Genomic DNA, 17,895 nt, shown 5'->3' on the forward strand with positions numbered 1-17,895 from the left:
GACCCCCCACCACCCCCTCCCCCACCACCCCCGACCCCCCCTCCCCCACCACCCCCGACCCCCCCTCCCCCACCACCCCCGACCCCCCCTCCCCCACCACCCCCGACCCCCCCTCCCCCACCACCCCCGACCCCCCTCCCCCACCACCCCCGACCCCCCCTCCCCCACCACCCCCGACCCCCCTCCCCCACCACCCCCGACCCCCCCTCCCCCACCACCCCCGACCCCCCTCCCCCACCACCCCCTCCCCCACCACCCCCGACCCCCCCTCCCCCACCACCCCCGACCCCCCACCACCCCCTCCCCCACCACCCCCGACCCCCCACCACCCCCTCCCCACCACCCCCGACCCCCCCTCCCCCACCACCCCCTCCCCCACCACCCCTGACCCCCCTCCCCCACCACCCCCGACCCCCCTCCCCCACCACCCCCGACCCCCCCTCCCCCACCACCCCCGACCCCCCCTCCCCCACCACCCCCGACCCCCCCTCCCCCACCACCCCGACCCCCCCTCCCCCACCACCCCCGACCCCCCACCACCCCCTCCCCCACCACCCCCGACCCCCCCTCCCCCAACACCCCCTCCCACCACCCTCGACCCCCCCCCACACCCTCCCCCCCATCCAGTTTGCCCACTGGATGTGACGCGCGGGCCCAGCCACGTTGGGTGAGGGTGACGGCTCAACGTCGACCCCGCGCTTTTACACTCGCCTTGATGACGTCACGCGCTATTCGTCCAATACGATTACTGCGGGTGCGGGAAGGGGGCGTGGCGGAGGGGGGGGCGGGGTGATTATACCCCTTAGTAAGATGGCCGCCGCGAGAGCTCGACCAATCGGCGCTCGGGTTTCCGAGGACACGTGAGGAGTCATCTGACTGCGGGGGCCGTGCAGGGCCAAGACGGAGGTAGCGGTGGCGGTGGTGGTGGAGGTGGTGGACGCCGTCAAAGGTTCGGGTTCGAGTCCAGATCCCGCGGCGAGTAGGCGAGCTCACGCCTACCCCTCCTCCTCTCTTCCCTGCCGCCTTTGTCTCCCTTAGACTTCCTACCCCGGGCCAACAGCGACAAAGGTGTGGAGCGGTGAGTGACTCAGTTGGTGTTGGCTGGTGGAGTTGTGTGTGTGTGTGTGGGAACTCCCTCCCCTAGTTTCCTGGTTGTTGCACACTTCACCTTTCGTGTTATCACGCATTCGGCGTCAGATTCGCTGCAGCAGCTTCTCCTGTGAAGGCGTTCGGCGTGCGTGAGAGATGGGATGACATCGGCTTGTTGTTGTTGATGATGAGCAGCAGCAGGGCAGGAGAGGTGGTGAGGGCGCGCATCGCACCACGGCTCTTGAGATATGGCGACGGCGTGCGGGGAAGGCTTTCATCCAGCAGTGAATCAAACGTTGCCCCGATGATGCTGATAATGATGAGGCTATTGATCAAACGCGGTATATATTGCAACGAGTCCCACTCCGACAGCGCACTGGCAAAGCGGGGCGACCTCTGTTACATTTCGCGAGAGTCGTTCTCGCCGTCTCGCATTGCCCACGCAAAGTATAAAAAATAAGGATATTTTCCTCCCCTCTTTGGCAATGCAACAGCTGTTAAGATGTTCAAACACCAAATCGCTGGTGTGAACCAATCAGCCTCAAGGACGGTGCATATATTATCAGAGTAATATTTATGTTTGCGCGTGTGGTTAATGCAGACATGGTTCCTTGCAAAAGGTTTCTATTTGGTGTCTGAACATCTTAGCACCTCCTGTTTTATTGCCGGAAAGGGTAAAACCTATTCTTGTATTCTTCTTATATTTTTGAGAGTTAAGATTATTCATAAATTCGACGGTTTAATGATTAAAAAATTCAAATCGCAGTTGCTTTTGTCAATCCACCGTTGTATTGTGGCTTGCTCACGCCCTATTGTTTGACCATAACTTCATGATGATCAAACTGCAGGTTGAAGGAGATTGAGATGAGTTTCCCGGGACCAGTTCGTCTGATCTTGGCCCTGTCCCGGGCATTTAACTCAGGTCACCGGGTTCATAACAAAGTGCGCGAACCACAGCGCCACCGTTCCTTCGCCTTATCTACGATACATCGATTCTATGCCTGATCACGTCAATATGCTAGGGAGACGACTGGTGATGTACTTTGTGGTCCGTAGTTTGGGTTGCATGATCGCAATCGCTCTGCTGTGGCTTGTCTTTAATTTTCCATTCATGTCGGAGATGTCTGTGCATTAGGGACCACGACTGAGTGGGTTGAACGCAGAATCAGAATATTTAAACTTGAAGAATCCGATGAGCTATTAAGCTCTTTTTCATATATGTCCAGTAGGGGCGGGTAAGAACATTACAACAACAAACGATACAAAAACACGATAGTAGTAGCGCAAAGTACAGGCAACGCAAATAAATCACCCAATAACGTAATAGTTTACACTAAATCTATCCTACCAGGCAAAGCCTGCTGAGGAACTCATTATTCACCGCTTATTTTGGATTTATTACAGACTAGCTGTACTACCCGGCTTCGCCCAGGACTTGGATCCACCACGCCCGGCCGCCTTTGTCTCCCCAGTGGCGATGTTGACACACCACAGCAGTTACTCGTTTGAGGCTGAGTCGACCTAGGGGAGGCCCAGGACCGGTTGAAATAATCGTCACCGTTGGTGGCCGTGAGCGGGAATCGAACTCGGGTCGCCGGGTTCGTAGCGCAGCGCGCTACCCGCTACACTACAATGCGTGACGCTTCCACATGCGCGGGTCACATGACAGATGTGACGTCACAGCTCACTTGCCGTGCAAAAAATATATGCATTATTGAGCTCCCCACCCCTCACCAAAAGAAACCAAAAGTGTATTTTTATAATTTCTGCATGGTGTACAGTCTAGAAAGTACCCACATGGCAAATTTCCAGTTTGTTGCATGTCGGGAAGTACGCTAAACATTTTGAACAGACGCATATATTCACAACTTTGTCTATTATATATTACAGATGAACGGGCCGGGCCCAGGGCCGAGCGAGATGATGGCGGCAGCCCCTGGCGCGGCGGACGGCGCCGCGCCGGTGTGGGAGCGACCGTGGACGCTGGCCGAGATGCGCCGCGGGAGCAACAGCTGGTCCCTCGCCAGCGATGCCAGCGTAAGTACAGAATCAGAATCGGGATCTTTATTTATACTGGCGGAATCCGATGAGCTTGAAAACTTTTTGTTTTTTGCAAAGATGTCGAAGTAGTACACAATCGTGCCCACCAGCGGCAGCTGTGGAGTGCTGTAAAATAAGCAGGTTGTGTACTTGTATGGTGATGCGAGTTCCAAATGGGAATACGGATTGTCGACCCTGATACCATTTTCCGGTATAAACCCGAATCATCATTGAAACGTATTGCATAGGCATCGAATAATGTGATTCTACTTGGCTCTCATCTTTCCTACATTTCCCTACGGTTTCGAGTAAATTCTGCGTGCTATTCATCATCAGTGCATTTGAATGCTGCTTTTAACATTGGGATCTCCTATAGAAATTGTCAACTCCCAGTCATAGTTCTGAGTAGAGGCATAGGAACTGAATACGATTCCTACAGGAATTTCCGAGCTCAACTTTGCTTAGTTTCCAGTACCTGATGGGTAATTTGGTTGATTGATCGATGTATCATCCACCTAATTATTCCTCATCATCCAAGATTAATCTACTTCTGGATGAAGGCTCCCCGAAGCTGTCACCATCTATTAAGATGCTGCAGTGTATCAATACATCTAGCTCCTGTACACAAGCTGATCTCATAGTTCAATCTGCTGCCATCCTGTTGGAAAAAAATCTAAGTTGATAGACGTGGCTTTATTTCACAATGTTGGTCAATGTGGTTTGTATGCATTGTTATCTTTCACCACTCACACTCAGGGGACTCGAATCGGTGGTGAAGGTAAAAGTGCAACCTTGAAATTTCTTACTCATGCCGCTGCATGGGTGTATTTGGTCTACTCTTCCACAATTGCCAGATATGTTGGAAGAGGTCATAGTACTCGCACTTGACCCAACCTCACGCAACCTGCCGATCGACTAACTGCTGCTGGGTGGACAGATGTGCGGTGAATTGAAGACACTTGTTTCGACTTCTTCTTTCGTATGGAATAATAGTAGCAGATTAAAGATGTAATTTGAGATTTGTTATTGACTCAATTGTCTGTTCAGAAGCAGAGTGGATCTCGTCCATTCCTCCTATAAAGGAGTGAAGACAGCAGCAGCTGCGGAGTGTTTACGATGTAATCGGTGGTTTCGGATTCGTGGCCGCACTCGCAGGCGGCCGAATCTTTGACCCGCCATTTGTGCTTCAGGTGGCCTCATCGGCCATGCCCGGTCCTGGTTCGGTTAATGGTCGACAATTGGCGGCGTTGAAGGTTGAAACCGGGAGGTTAGATGGTAGGGTTCTGTATGAGATGTTTTATTTTTTCTACTTCAACTGCTGTGTCTTGAGATCAAACTGGCAACCTCTGAGTTGCAAGTTAAGTGTGCTTACAATTACCCCGTGGCGGACGTAGCAGCACAGCACATGTACCCTCATCCTTCTTTCATATGTTGCAGAGATAAGCAATTGATTTTTGGAGTGGCAACAAGAGTTGTAATAAATCAATGTCAAGGTTATTTTGCCATTCAACGCTGTTGGTTGTAAGCTGGCGGATTGGTTTGATGCTGCCGCTAATTTGTGTTGATGGGCAGCGGTTTGCAATGTTACTGCATTGGTTTTTTTATCTTCCAACTTGTGTAGAAGATGAGCACATGTCCTTGTCATTGTATTAATTGTTTATCCAACCACTCTTTGTCCGTGTGTGTGTTTGTGCTACAGCTGCTGCTGTACATGCAGGAGTTCTCACAGCAGCTGATCGCGCGAACGCACGAGATGGAGCGTGAGATGGAGCGGCTCTTGGGGCAGGCCCGTGGCACTGACTGCCGTCTACGCAACACCTTCAATGACTTCCTGTCGCTCGCGCACACGCAGTTCATCGAAAACGTGAGCTGCTACCGCAACCATCATGTTTCTCAGATGCTTTCCGATGAAGGCTGGAAAGCGTAAATGACTGTGGGGTCACGATAACTCATAAAGATGGTCCAGTATTATTCTTGGTTCTTTCGGTAAAGTCACGTAGAAGGAGAATAAAAATAAAACATAATAAAATAATTCTCACGACGTTTCGGCCACAACGCAAGCAGCCGTCTTCAGGTGGAGAACAGGTCTGTCGAGAAGGCAGAGTCTTCCTTCTACGTGACTTTACCGAAAGAACCAAGAAGGTTTAAAAAAAGTGTTGTGGCTTTTAGAGACTTACTCGAGCAAAAACTTACCTAATTGATTAAAGCATTGCGCAACACTTGGCGAGAAAAACGGATAAAAGAATTAACAATGTCAGCCAAGGCAATGTTGATATGATTGCGTGTGACCTCATCATGCGCACGTTCCCTCCCAATGGCTTTGTAGGTATGACGTCATCTCACAACTTGACACGTCAAGTGCAGTGTAACGTCATCTCACTGTGCTGCCTGGAATGTATTATCTCTAATTAAATGCTCCTGAGGACAAACACACCTCCGATTAGCACAGGTTGACTACGTACGGTGCGAAAGTCCAACATACATAAACACACATGTGTTTGCAAGCCCTACAGAATCCATGCCCAATGCTTGATATATTTAATTTCCATTTATATTCTGCCTCGTCGAGCAGAAATTTGCTGGAGTAGCTTGAAGGTGACCTATGCCGGCAGCCCCTTCCCTGCCACCACCGCCGCCACCACTTCTTGGCTACTGCCAACTGTGCAGTTTTGCAGACGTCATTGTGGCCGTTTGTCATTTTCAACCGCTGTGGGTTGGGCTTTTATATATATATTTTATTTCGAAACTTGTTTTGTCATTGTGGTGGGCCTGCCGGTCCTTGTTGATCTGTTTATTTTTGCCTTATTTAGTCCAAAACACATACTTTTAAAGGTGCACCCGTGACACCAACATATACGAAGTAGCCTAATTCGTTGACTGGACTGAGAAAATATCTATATTAAATGTCGAGACTAAGACGTAAATAAAATTCCATAGTTTGCCATCGATTAGGCTAAAGACTGTGACTAAAACATGAAAAAGTGCTGACTAAAAATTAACGCACATGCAGCTAATGCCGGCAGCGCCCACCTGCCTTCCGCCCATTTCCTTGTGCGAGAAGGATGTGAGGTCTATCGTGGTCCTGCCCCTTGTGTCCACAGAGGGTGTACGACTGAGGAGGTTGAGGAGGTTCCCGCCAAAACGGAACCGGCAGAAAAACCTGACCAGGTGAGTTTCCCGACATCATGGTGGACATGGTGGTCACCCATCCGAGCACTATCCTGGCTGCATCCTACTAAACTTCTGAGATCTCAAGAGAGATCGTGCATATTATGTGCGAGTTGGTTGTAGACGATCCATTTGAAACAAGCGTATCAAATCTAAATCGATTCTCTAGATCCCTCCATCCATATATCCCTGCTTAGTATTCCTCCCCAGTAGGTATCGGCACTACATGGTTCCCTGCAGAGAATTGCCTACAGTGTGACATCGTCTTCTTGTGCCACTTGGAACGTACCATTATTATTGCTAATTAAATACTGCTGTATGTTGGAAAGCGTTAGAAAATCCATTCGTAAAATTATATTCTGCCTGCAGCAGAAATTTTTCCAAGTAGCTGAAAGAAGGTGACCTACGCAGCCAGCCCCTTTCCTGTTTCACCGCCGCGTTTGCACCGCTGCCAACTGTGCAAATGTGCAGATGTTACCGAAGTTGTTTGTCACGGTCGGCGGCAGTGACGGTGCCTCGTCTGTTGCTCTGCCCGCACTGCAGGCAAAGCGCGAGGCGGAGCTGATCCCACGGATCCGGCAAGCCGTGCAGCTGGGCTTGCACGTGCTGGACGGCGCCTTTGAGACGCTTGACGCCAAGGGCGGAGCCGCGGACTCGGACTCCGAGGAGGACGAGGCCGTCTACCACGTGGAGCCCATCCTGGAGCCCAAGGTTTGTGCCCGAGAGTTGCGGAATCTCCTGCGCCTCGTTTTGTTTTCGTGGAAACTGTCGTTCTTCACATTTTACCTAAAGCTAAACTACTTATGTATTTGACCAGGTAAGGCCCACTGAGCTACGTAGCTCTTTTTCAGAAACGACCTGGCCACAAAGTATAGCTCAAGGAAGTGGCTTATCACGTTGAAATTTACAGCAGCCAAATACTCAAAACGCATGTTTCTAATATGTGGAGGGAGAAAAACCGAGGACCCGGAGAAAAATCCACGCAACCTCAGGGAGAGAGACATGCAAACTCCAAATATTTATGCGTCATGGTTCGGATCGAACCCACGACCTTCTGTATACCAGGCGAGGTAGTTAACATCTCGCCACCGTAGTACCCTGTGTGACGCACTGCAGTCCAAAGTTGCGGTAAGTCGAGAGGGCATGAAAGCTGTGTAGACGAGTTTTAGTGGATCACGTAGAGATTTGTCAAGCTCCTAAACCCACTGAGCTGTGAGGTGGCCCGTAGATGACAGTGCAGCGAGTCTTTTTGTGGAGCCCCTTTTGAGTGTTATCCCATTGCACACGTGGTGAATTTTTTTCCGCACTCCATATTCTTTTCACGTCAAAACTGCTCTTTCGAAAGGAATTGGTCACCGCATCGCAATGAAAAAGTTGAGACTCGATATGGCTTTTTTTATAACTAAACTAGCTTTACTACCCAGCTTCGCCCGGGACTTGGATTCACCACGCCCGGCCGCCTTTGTCTCCCCAGTGGCGATGTTCACACACCACACCATTTAATTGATTGAGGCTGAGTCGACCTAGGGGAGGCCCAGGACCGGTTCAAATTATTGTCACCGGTGGTGGCCGTGAGCGGGAATCGAACTCGGGTCGCCGGGTTCATAGCGCAGCGTGCTAACCACTACACTACCGCTCCCCCCACATCACTACACTACCGCTCCCCTACACATACACGCGCTTGCAGCAGACACGCAACTTTCAGGGTGCGTACGGCAGTTAATGGCTGAAATAATAAAGCAGCAATGCTGCGCGAAGAACGCCTTCGACCTGCAACACATTTGTATGGCACTTTACTCGTGGAGGGTTGGGGGGGTGACATCAGCAGGCACATTGCGTTACGCTTCCGCATGCGGGTGACATGACAGATGTGACGTCACAGCTCACTTGCCGTGCAAAAAATATATGCATTATTGAGCTCCCCCCCCCCCCCCCCCCAAAAAAAGTCTATTTTTATAAGTTTTGCATGGTGTACAGTCTGGAAACTACCCACATGCCAAATTTCAAGTTTGTTGCATGTCGGGAAGTTTGCTAAACATTTTGAACAGACACACATATTCACAAATTTCCCTTTTCTATATATAGATGACATTGTTATTTATACAAGTATTATTGAACTTTGGCTAAACTATGTCAAAGCAAAAAAAAACACTCCCATAGTGGTTCCTGCACAAACCAACATAGGGTGGTGCACGCATCCTCTTCAAAGTCCTGAGCCAGTGGTTGAAATTCTATTTTCCTGTGCGGGGGGTGAATCAATTAATGTCATCCTCTCGTACATTATCAACAAAGTTGTCCTCATTTTATGGACCTCAGAAGGGTTTCAGCCAATTCAAACTCCAATGGGAATTTGAACTTGCAACCTTTCCGACTGCGGTTGGTCAAGCGTTGTAATCGCAACACTGCCTGGCCAATCGGGGTTCCGCACTGGGAAAGCATTTTTTTTTTAAATGGTTAACAAAATCAACCATTAATTCTGATAGAAAATGTCTTATATCGTTGAGGGCTCAGAAAGCATCCGACAAATGTAATCTTCACAGGACCCTTACTGTCTAGCTAGCTCACTCTGCTTTGAAACTGGTGACATGAGTTGGCTTCCCAGCGACGGCTCACATCAGTGGCAAGCGATATCTGAACCGGTCTTGGCCCACCTCCCCCACCACTTCGCCAACCCGCACTGACCAGTTTGGTGAAGTATGGCCAAACGGCCTTCCTTTGGCTGATGGTGCGTAGGGAGGCCTTCATTCACCAGTACATTGGCAGAGGGCCTGTCAAATAAACTAAACTCACTTTCAGAACGTGAAGTGTGTTATGCCGGTTATATATGTGTGTTGTGGTCCAGTGGTTCAGTCTTGTGGCATTATGAGTGCCGAAAAACCCACATGGCTATGTTGTACGTATCTGTGTTGTATGTATGTTGAACTTCTTTCGTACCGTACGTAGCCAGCCGCGCTAACCTGAGGTTCGGGATTAGAGTCGTGACTGAATCTGCGCCCGCTCTGCCCTACAGGACCCTTACTTGGACCGACCCCTGCCGCACATCATTGGCTCACAGCAGTTCCTGAGCTCCGACGATGTGGGACTGGCAGACATCAGCAGCGATGGTGAGTGTTCCCTGCGGTTTAAGGAAACTTAGCCGCGGCATTGTGTTGATAATTTAGTTGAAACTGCAATATTGCTGGATGTCTGTTTATCCCTTGGTAGAAGACGCCGCGGACAGCGACAGGGAGAGCGCGAGTGATGCCGAGAGTGACGAGGGCTTGCCCAACGGGAACCCATCGGAGGTACAGGCCAGGCTCGCACGGCCAACAGATAACACAGCACAGAAAAGCCAACTTGATGGAATTTTCTTAAAGTAAAGACCCGCGCACGAAACTGTGGTTGTGTTTTTTTACGGTGGGTTTTTTAGGGAACGACTGAATCGGATGAAGAGAGTGAAGGGGACAAGAGATCCTTTGCGTCGGTGAGTGTTCGCCTTTTTAATATCTCATCCACAAGAATAGGTTTTTCCCCTTTTTTCTGCAACAAAACTGAAATCTTTTTCAACGGAATCATGTCTGCATTAACCACAATACATGTAGGTCAGAATGCAAACAAAAAACATACTCATCCACAGTTGTATTACAGTTGTGTTCCTGGCATCACGTATTGATAGTCCCGAATTCTTGCAGTAAGCATTGCACCACCCCATATTAGAGAATTGCCTCTGGAATGTGAAATCGCAGAATGACTTCATGATCTCCCTTCAATTCTTATCCACACTCGGGACATTGCACGTTCCCACTTGTAGAGATGTTCGTCGTATAGCAATCAAACCGATCAATTGCAGCCCTCGTATCTGGAATTGTTTGGGCTGGAATTGTTTGGGCTTGTGTTCGGCAACTGATCGTAACAAAAAAACATGTAATGAGCATTTGTGTTCGGCTGTGCTTTCCGCCTGCAGCGGAGACCGGAAAACGGCGATCCCAGCTACGATGGAGAGGAATCCGAGCCGGATATCTTTGGCCACTCGGATGAGGAGGAGCCGGAGAGACGGGGGGTGGCGTCGCGCCCCCCACGTCCCACGGTGCTCTTCCCTGACGAGCGCACCTCCAAGCTGCCCCGTCGGAAAATGAGCGTCGACTCGGAGGACAGATCATGTGAGCACGTGGAAGGGAAGGTGGGGGGGGGAGGGCTTAGGATGTTCACGAGCAGGGCTTAATATCAGCCGGGCCTGGTCGTTTAGGCGACCCGGGAAATAATTCCCCACTGGCACGCCACATCCAGTCTCTACCGCTGGCTATGGCGACTTGTCACCTGCCACCTACTCCGGTCTATCAGGCGACCTGTAAAATATTTTGACACCCGGCACACCACATTCAGTATACTTCTCGCTATGGCTGTGGCTATGGGTCATGTGCCACATACTACGGTCTCCCAACTGACCCAGAAAATATTCGGTGAGAAAATAATCTCTATTCATAGGTGATAATAAGCAGCCAGACAGATAAAAATATGGACTTTTTTTATTTTTTTGTAACCCAACCAAATCTCACAAGCACAATCATCTGTGAGATTTGCATTATGTTCGTATATATAGTCTACAAATAATGTTCTTGTGATTTTCATGAAACACTGAGGCTTGTTAAAAACTGAGTTTCTTTACCTTAAAATATTAATTCCTGCTGCAACCCACGAATAATCCACTGCTGGATGAAGGCCTCCCCAAGTCGTTGCCAAGTCGTTATTGTCTCGCAACAATCCATTTAACTCTCGCACACGAGCTAATTTTATTGCTCCATCTCCATGATGTGACGTTCTCTCTGGCGTGGTGACTATAAATCACTGTCAATAGGCTTGCACACTGGCGAGCGTGCTGTTCACTAGGTTATCCAGATTCATTGAGATATAGTCGATCCTTACACTCCTGTTACGTTCACAGGACATGTGTCTTTATCTAAATTATATGTAAGTGATCTGCAAATATAATATTCAAGCTAAATTTAGCGCAAAAATCTGTACAAATAAAACAGACACGAAACCAATACAAACGCATTAGTATAATCAAGACAAAAAAAACAGCTCGTCTCCAAATCGTGACGAATTCATCACATCGGTCGGTGGAAGGTAAATCTTTACGTACCTACGATAGAGCCTCCGCATAAACACAAACACGTGCTGTGGTAGGAGGAAGCACAGTGCCAACTGATCTCTTAACATAAAAAAATCTCCCGATGCCAAAAATGCAACAATAATGTCCATGCAGCCATGGCAGATGGTGTCAATTTAATTTAAATTAATCCCATACCATGCTGCAACCGAGCTTTTGTGGTTGTAAGCCGTGCAACTATGCTGTGGAAGCTGTGGGTTTCACGCGATGTTTAGCTAATGTCGACACCGCTGGTCGTTCTCGTTTGGGCTTTGTCTCTCTCATCTTTTTTTCACTCAGCGAATGCGTCGGGCGAATCTGCCGCTCGTAGAAGACACCCGGAGAGGACGCCCAGTCGCAGAGGTGAGACGCTCCGAGGGTTCGCTGCCATTGAGGGTTTCGCCATGTTTTTGTGCTGTTGCAATCCAGTGTGTTGACTGTATTTTCACTACGTAGGTTTTTCACAGGTTGTGCCATATAGTTTTCCCCTGTGTTTTCTGGTTGTGCTGTGTTTTTTGGCACGATGCCCCTCGGCTAAACAACTGCACTCTGTGACATTTCATTATGTTATGGGTGCAGTATGAATGCAAGTATTATCTCCATATATATAAAAGGAGACGTTGTGATTATTTATGTCTGTTCAAAATGATTAGCGTACTTCCCGACATGCAACAACTTGAAATTTGCCATGTGGGTACTTTCCAGACTGTACACCATGCACACATTATAAAAATACACTTTTTTGGGGGGGGGGGGGAAGCTCAGTAATGCATATATTTTTTTGCCCGGCAAGTGAGCTGTGACGTCAAATCTGTCATGTGACCCGCGCATGTGGAAGCGTAACGCATTGTAGTGTCGTGGTTAGCGCGCCACGCTACGAACCCGGCGGCCCGAGTTCGATTCCCGCTCACGGCCACCACCGGTGACGATTATTTGAACCGCTCCTAGGCCTCCGCTAGGTCGACTCAGCCTCAAACGAGTAACTGCTGTGGTGTGTGAACATCGCCACTGGGGAGACAAAGGCGGTCGGGCGTGGTGTATCCAAGTCCCGGGCGAAGCCGGGTAGTACAGCTAGTGTGTCATAAATTTAGCCTAAACTGCAATCCTACTGTCATATCTGGGGTGGAGCACCCCGTTCATACCTCGCTGTGCTCGATATAATTCAACGTAAAGCTGTCGGGATGATTGACAATTGCCAGCACTCGCTGATCGACGCCAATCATTCCCTAACCCAGCAGTCGGTCGATTCCTGATCACTCTTCTATCGCAAGCAAGAGCTCAGATCTTGGGTGAATGAGCTGCCTGATCAGGGCCCTCAGTTGGTGCCTTTACGTCATCAGGAACATAATATTGGTCGTGAAAGCCTCGGTATGAAATGTAATTGGCCCGTACAATATTTCGCGTATCCTCTAAAGGCAATACAATCCGTTAAGTGTTACTGTATGAATACGTGACTAACAGAAGTAACAGTTTAGCCGCTTGTTTTAATAAATAACTAAATGACAGAGTATTGCGGGACAGTCTCGGCTTATGTTCGCAGCACAGGCATTACGTGGTCAACACTCGCAGATGAATAACTAAGCTGCATGCGATGGTGAACGCCTCTGATCCAGAACTTTTGAGACAAGGTTTGGTGGATCACATAGATTATTTGTGCGACTCCCAAGCTCGAGGTGGGCAGGAGATGGCAGTACAGCAAGTGGGATCATTACCTCATCTGTGTGAGCTATTGAGTGTTTTCCCTCGTATGTCTGGCGGGTTTATTTACACGCAAAGTAAAATACTCCTTATAGAAAGAAATGGCCAAACATCCCAATGCAGGATCCTCCTTATAAAATACACTTGAGGCATATCTGGGAAAATCGGATCTCAAGTTTATCAAGGTCATGGCATAAGGACCAGGTCACCAATTACTGCATAAAACAGCCATCACATTAAATAGGCTTATAATGATATGGAAATTTGTGGATTAAAATCAAGTAGCACATGTGACAATCGATTGCTTATGATTTCTATGAAATATAAATTATAACTTGACATTTAGGGTAGGTGTTGTAAACATGAGACAAAAACGTATCTTTGAATTGCCACCACGAATCTTGGCAGTTCGTAGATGAGCGGCAGTTGGGGGTGTTGCATGGTTCCATGCCTGCTTTGTTATTATTTCATAGGCTTTGTGTACGAGATGATTCCATGATTATATGCTCGATTAATGTTTTTAGTTTTGCCGTCGGTTGTTTGCTGTCACTAACTTCAACTAACCCTGAACCTAATTCTAGATTTGAAGCTTTCGTGACTGCAAGGATTCATATTCTTAGGTTTTTTTCAGTAAAGTCACGTAGGTAAAAAATTAAAATTAATAAAAGTAAAATAAAAATAAAATAAAAATCACGACGTTTCGGAGGCAACACAAGCTTCCGTCTTCAGGTGGAACAGCCACAGCACGACAGCTGTATCAAGTGAGAGAAACTCCAAGAAATCCCTACCTGAACCCCCCTCCCCCTATTCTCCCCAGACATGCTGGCAGCCCCGGAAGATGAAGACGAGTCCCCCTTTGCGAGCACCAGGGGGATGTTCTCGGGTGGCAAGGGCCTGTTTGACGACGACGAGGTACCGCAACGCCTACCACGCGGGACGCAACGCTTCCACTGCTCGTGAACTTGGCACGCTCAATTGATGTGGCTCCTTAGGGCTACCCCTTGAAGGAGGGTGACCTGGGTGGCTCGGAGGTTAAGAGCGTTCGCCTGGTGGCACTGCTGATCCTGGGGTTCAAATCCAGACAATTTCCACTGATTATACCCGGTACCAATTGAATACACTTGAGTAGTCTTGACACAGTCACCAATGGACTCTTATAGAGATGCAACTCATGAAGGCCCAGAGACTTACATAGCATACAACATAAATCTAACAGAGAGAGTCTTTGCCTAGAAACATCTGGCAGTTCACCAGCTTGAGTTCCAGCAAGCCTGAGAACTGATGAGACACTCTTTGTTGAAACTGGTTGAGAGTTTATGTTGAATCAATGCTAATGAAATTATGCACACCCAGAAGGCTGTGTGGCTGATTGGATGTGTAAAAATATATTTTCTGTGTAGGAACAGATATGTGAAGGAGGCATATTGTCTGCTTATTTATTTTGTGACTTGCATAGAGATCCACAAACTTGCATAGAGACCCATGGACATTGACTGAGTTGTGGTTCAACTGGGTGGTACCGATGACTGCACAACACCATCACGTTAACTTTGGTTCTGTCTTAAGTTTGGTTTAAGCTTTGATTAAAAATTTCAGTTTGGCTTGCATGCGACGGCATTACTCTGGTGCAGAACGGATGGATACGTTCTACTCCCTACTGTGTGGCACAGAAATCGCTTGAAGTGATGTTAAAATTAGTTCTGTGATATCCGCTTCTATGGGCCATGCTCTTAACATAAAGGGTTGCACTGTCCTGCAAGAGATGTGAATGACTTCTCTGTATTAGGACGTAGTTCCAGTAGCACATCTGGGCAATAATAAACAAAGACCACCACCCTCACAGTTGGCCCTGCTGCTAGCAGAGCAACTGTACATCATGCTAAAAAAAATACAATTTTATTCCAACTTTGTTCCAATAGTGCTGTTGGTGTCATATCAAGAAAGCGACCATTCGGGACTTTGCAGGAGGCATTGTATCACCCTGTGTCTGATGATGGTCCGCGGAAGGTGTTGCCTACCTGACTAAAATGTGATGGTGCTTCTTGCTGTGTCGCTCAAAGGAGGGCGGGCTCTTTGATGAGGAAGTGAGGACTGAAGAAAAGACTGTGCCTGTCCCTGCAGAGACTAAGAAAGGTGTGGTGTGTGTGTGTGTGCTGCTCGCTACCCGCTCCTGTGAACGCACCCGCTGCCTTTGAACGTTACGCTGTAACTTACTCCTTTCGTTTACCCCTTGATTCGATTGCCACGATTCACAATCACGAATCAACTCTAGAAATACTTTTTATTTCTCTCGTTTTGAACTGCCTTGTCTGCGGTGTCCCCGATGTCATGTTTGTCTCATTTGTACTGGCGGCTGTGTTACACTTTCTCATTTGTACTGTCTGCCTCTGTACTGTTTCTCTTGCCCATGCTGTCTGCTCTATAATATCTGTCTCGATTGTGCTAGTTGTCTTGTTTGTACTCTCTTGCTTGCGTTGTGTACCTTTGCACAGCGTGTTTTGCTTGTTTTTATTATGTCAGTCTAGTTTCCACTGTCCATCTCATTTTTAGTGTCACATCTTGTTGTGTTGTCAGTCTCGTTTTATACTTTCTTATTCACTGTCTAATCTGTCACATGTTTCTGTCTCATTTATACGGTTTCATTTGTTATGTCCAATTCTGACCTTTATTTTCATGGCAACATTTGTACGAAAAAATTATAGTTCTTATACGGAATTATTCGATAGGTAATGTGAGCTTAAGATTCGCTTTTATTTGATTAACGATTATGGGACTGCATTAACCAGCTGAGCTGTTATCTGTGCAATGTAGAGAATGTATTGAGAAATAAAAAAATCTCCATAATTGATAGGATTTAGCTTACAATCTAGGAAAAGTGTCACAAAAGGTGTCATTCGGCTACTAAATGTCTCATCGATGGTGACGCCAACGGTTCTCTTAAATTATAAAAATTATTACAAATATACATTTTTAAATACATTGGTAAAGTTCTTCAACCGCAATAAACACACACCCCCACATAAGTACAGCTTAAATGTGAAAATTATCCTAATAATTAGCACATCTTCCCTTGGGATAAAATCTCACACTTTGCATTGTATACTCTAAAACTTATGATGCCACACTATTGCTAATTTGAGAGGAAAATATTTTTATGGAGCCATCATTAATGTTTACCAGGCATGTGTGTTTGTGATCACCAAGTCGTCGGTTGCAATTGAAGCTAAAATCCCAACGGCTACTGCTTTCTGTGTGTGTCTGCGTGCGATGGCAGATCGGACGTTAACGAAATCTGGGAAAAAAATCCCAGCTGGTGCCGTGTCCTTATTTCCCGGTCAGTGCCGTTCTTTCTCCACTGCGCCGAGAGATGTTCACACGGAGGTTTTGCCGCGATATCGCGATGCTACTTTTCGTCGTACTTCATAAAGTTCACAATAGTCGTGTCATCCTTTTTTGCTAAATATCCTCATCGTGAATCTTCTTTTACGCATCCTATTACCTAACAAATGATTGGTGCAGATTAAAACAAATGAGTCGTTGATATCATAAATTAATATGTATCCTTCCTATTAAACTTGTTGATTTTCCTGCAAGTTAATTTAGTTATTGTGTAACTGACAGCATGTGCATCACGAGCATAATCGATTGCGGTTCGTGACCAATTGGTTCAGCCTCCCAAGGCCCGTGTTTTTCACCTGAAAGTCGATTAAACCTCCCTTGATGACGCCCTCACACCGTTCCGTCAGGCGAGGGCATTTTTGTGCCTCCGAAGCCGCAGCCCGTGGCCCAGGAGGTGCCGAAGGTCGTGCAATCCCAGCCGGAGAAGAAGCCGGCCTCCACTTTGTTCAGCGACGACGAAGAGGGTGACCTCTTCGCGGGAATCGGTGGAGCTGGCAAGCAGACCAAAGCAGGTGCTGTCCGTATTTACAGGAAAAATAACGCCGAACAAGTTAGAATAACCGTGCTACGCATGGATGTCGTAAAGCCTTCCAACATGCGTCTGTCTTCGGCAATAAATTGCAGTGCGAAAGCTGATGGGTAGCAGTCAGGGGAAAATGTATATGTGTATTTTCAATTATTTCTGTTTTTATGGTTTATGACTTCGAGTTTTGGAAGATGATTTTATCACTTTGCCTGGTTTTCTAACGTGTGGGTCTTTAACAGCAACATAACCTTTATACTAAATTAAAATTTCTATTGGGTCATCTTCATTAGTTATTGTAACGCCGTGTTAGATACATTCAATTCATGCATTCCTGCGACATTATTTGGATTCCGTCCATCCAGCGTTTTGACCGATAAAAGTTAAGTGGGGTTTTGTAAGACCCATCGCTAGAAGGGTTGATGACAGGATGACAGCTAACAAAGGGAATGGGCTCGAGAAGAAATCAATCATGGAGATCGAGCGATGAAATCAGCTTGTATGCAGGTGCTCGGTGCATTATTACTCCGCAGAATCTTAAGAAATAGTGACGGCTTTGGAACGCCTTCATCCAGATTAATCCTGGCCGATGCTGATTTAAAGGGCACAGAACACTACTTAGGCTTTGCTTAAGACGTCCTATTTATTATCCGTGGCCTGTCAGCAGTTGCAGAGGCTCCGAGGGCAAAGCCCAGCCAAGGTCTGTTTGCAGACGAGGATGCCGACACTGACGGAGATGACGGTGGAGGCCTTTTCGGCTTCAAGCCGCCATCCACAAAGACCCTCCCGTCCAGGACGGACACCGCCAAGGTGTCGCCAGCCCCGAGCCAGCAGAGCAAGGTGGTCGTGC

At 47.8% G+C, this 17,895-nt stretch overlaps 1 protein-coding gene across 1 annotated transcript in view; it reads left to right on the plus strand.

Moving 5' to 3' along the window:
• Positions 1 to 890: 890 nt before the first annotated feature.
• LOC133342100 (WASH complex subunit 2-like) overlaps positions 891 to 17,895 on the plus strand; it is a 30,003-nt gene continuing 12,998 nt past the window's right edge. The window contains 16 exon segments of the mRNA XM_061551035.1: positions 891 to 1,078; positions 2,980 to 3,126; positions 4,829 to 4,993; positions 6,231 to 6,242; positions 6,244 to 6,297; positions 6,841 to 7,008; positions 9,308 to 9,401; positions 9,502 to 9,581; positions 9,707 to 9,760; positions 10,241 to 10,436; positions 11,726 to 11,788; positions 13,941 to 14,035; positions 15,184 to 15,256; positions 16,398 to 16,457; positions 16,870 to 17,034; positions 17,713 to 17,885. Of these exon segments, the coding sequence (XP_061407019.1) occupies positions 2,980 to 3,126; positions 4,829 to 4,993; positions 6,231 to 6,242; positions 6,244 to 6,297; positions 6,841 to 7,008; positions 9,308 to 9,401; positions 9,502 to 9,581; positions 9,707 to 9,760; positions 10,241 to 10,436; positions 11,726 to 11,788; positions 13,941 to 14,035; positions 15,184 to 15,256; positions 16,398 to 16,457; positions 16,870 to 17,034; positions 17,713 to 17,885 (1,599 nt within the window). The 5' untranslated portion in view covers positions 891 to 1,078.

Source organism: Lethenteron reissneri, chromosome 13 (assembly GCF_015708825.2).
Source record: "Lethenteron reissneri isolate LAM-NWPU_2019-01 chromosome 13, ASM1570882v1, whole genome shotgun sequence".
Lineage (NCBI taxonomy): Eukaryota > Metazoa > Chordata > Hyperoartia > Petromyzontiformes > Petromyzontidae > Lethenteron > Lethenteron reissneri.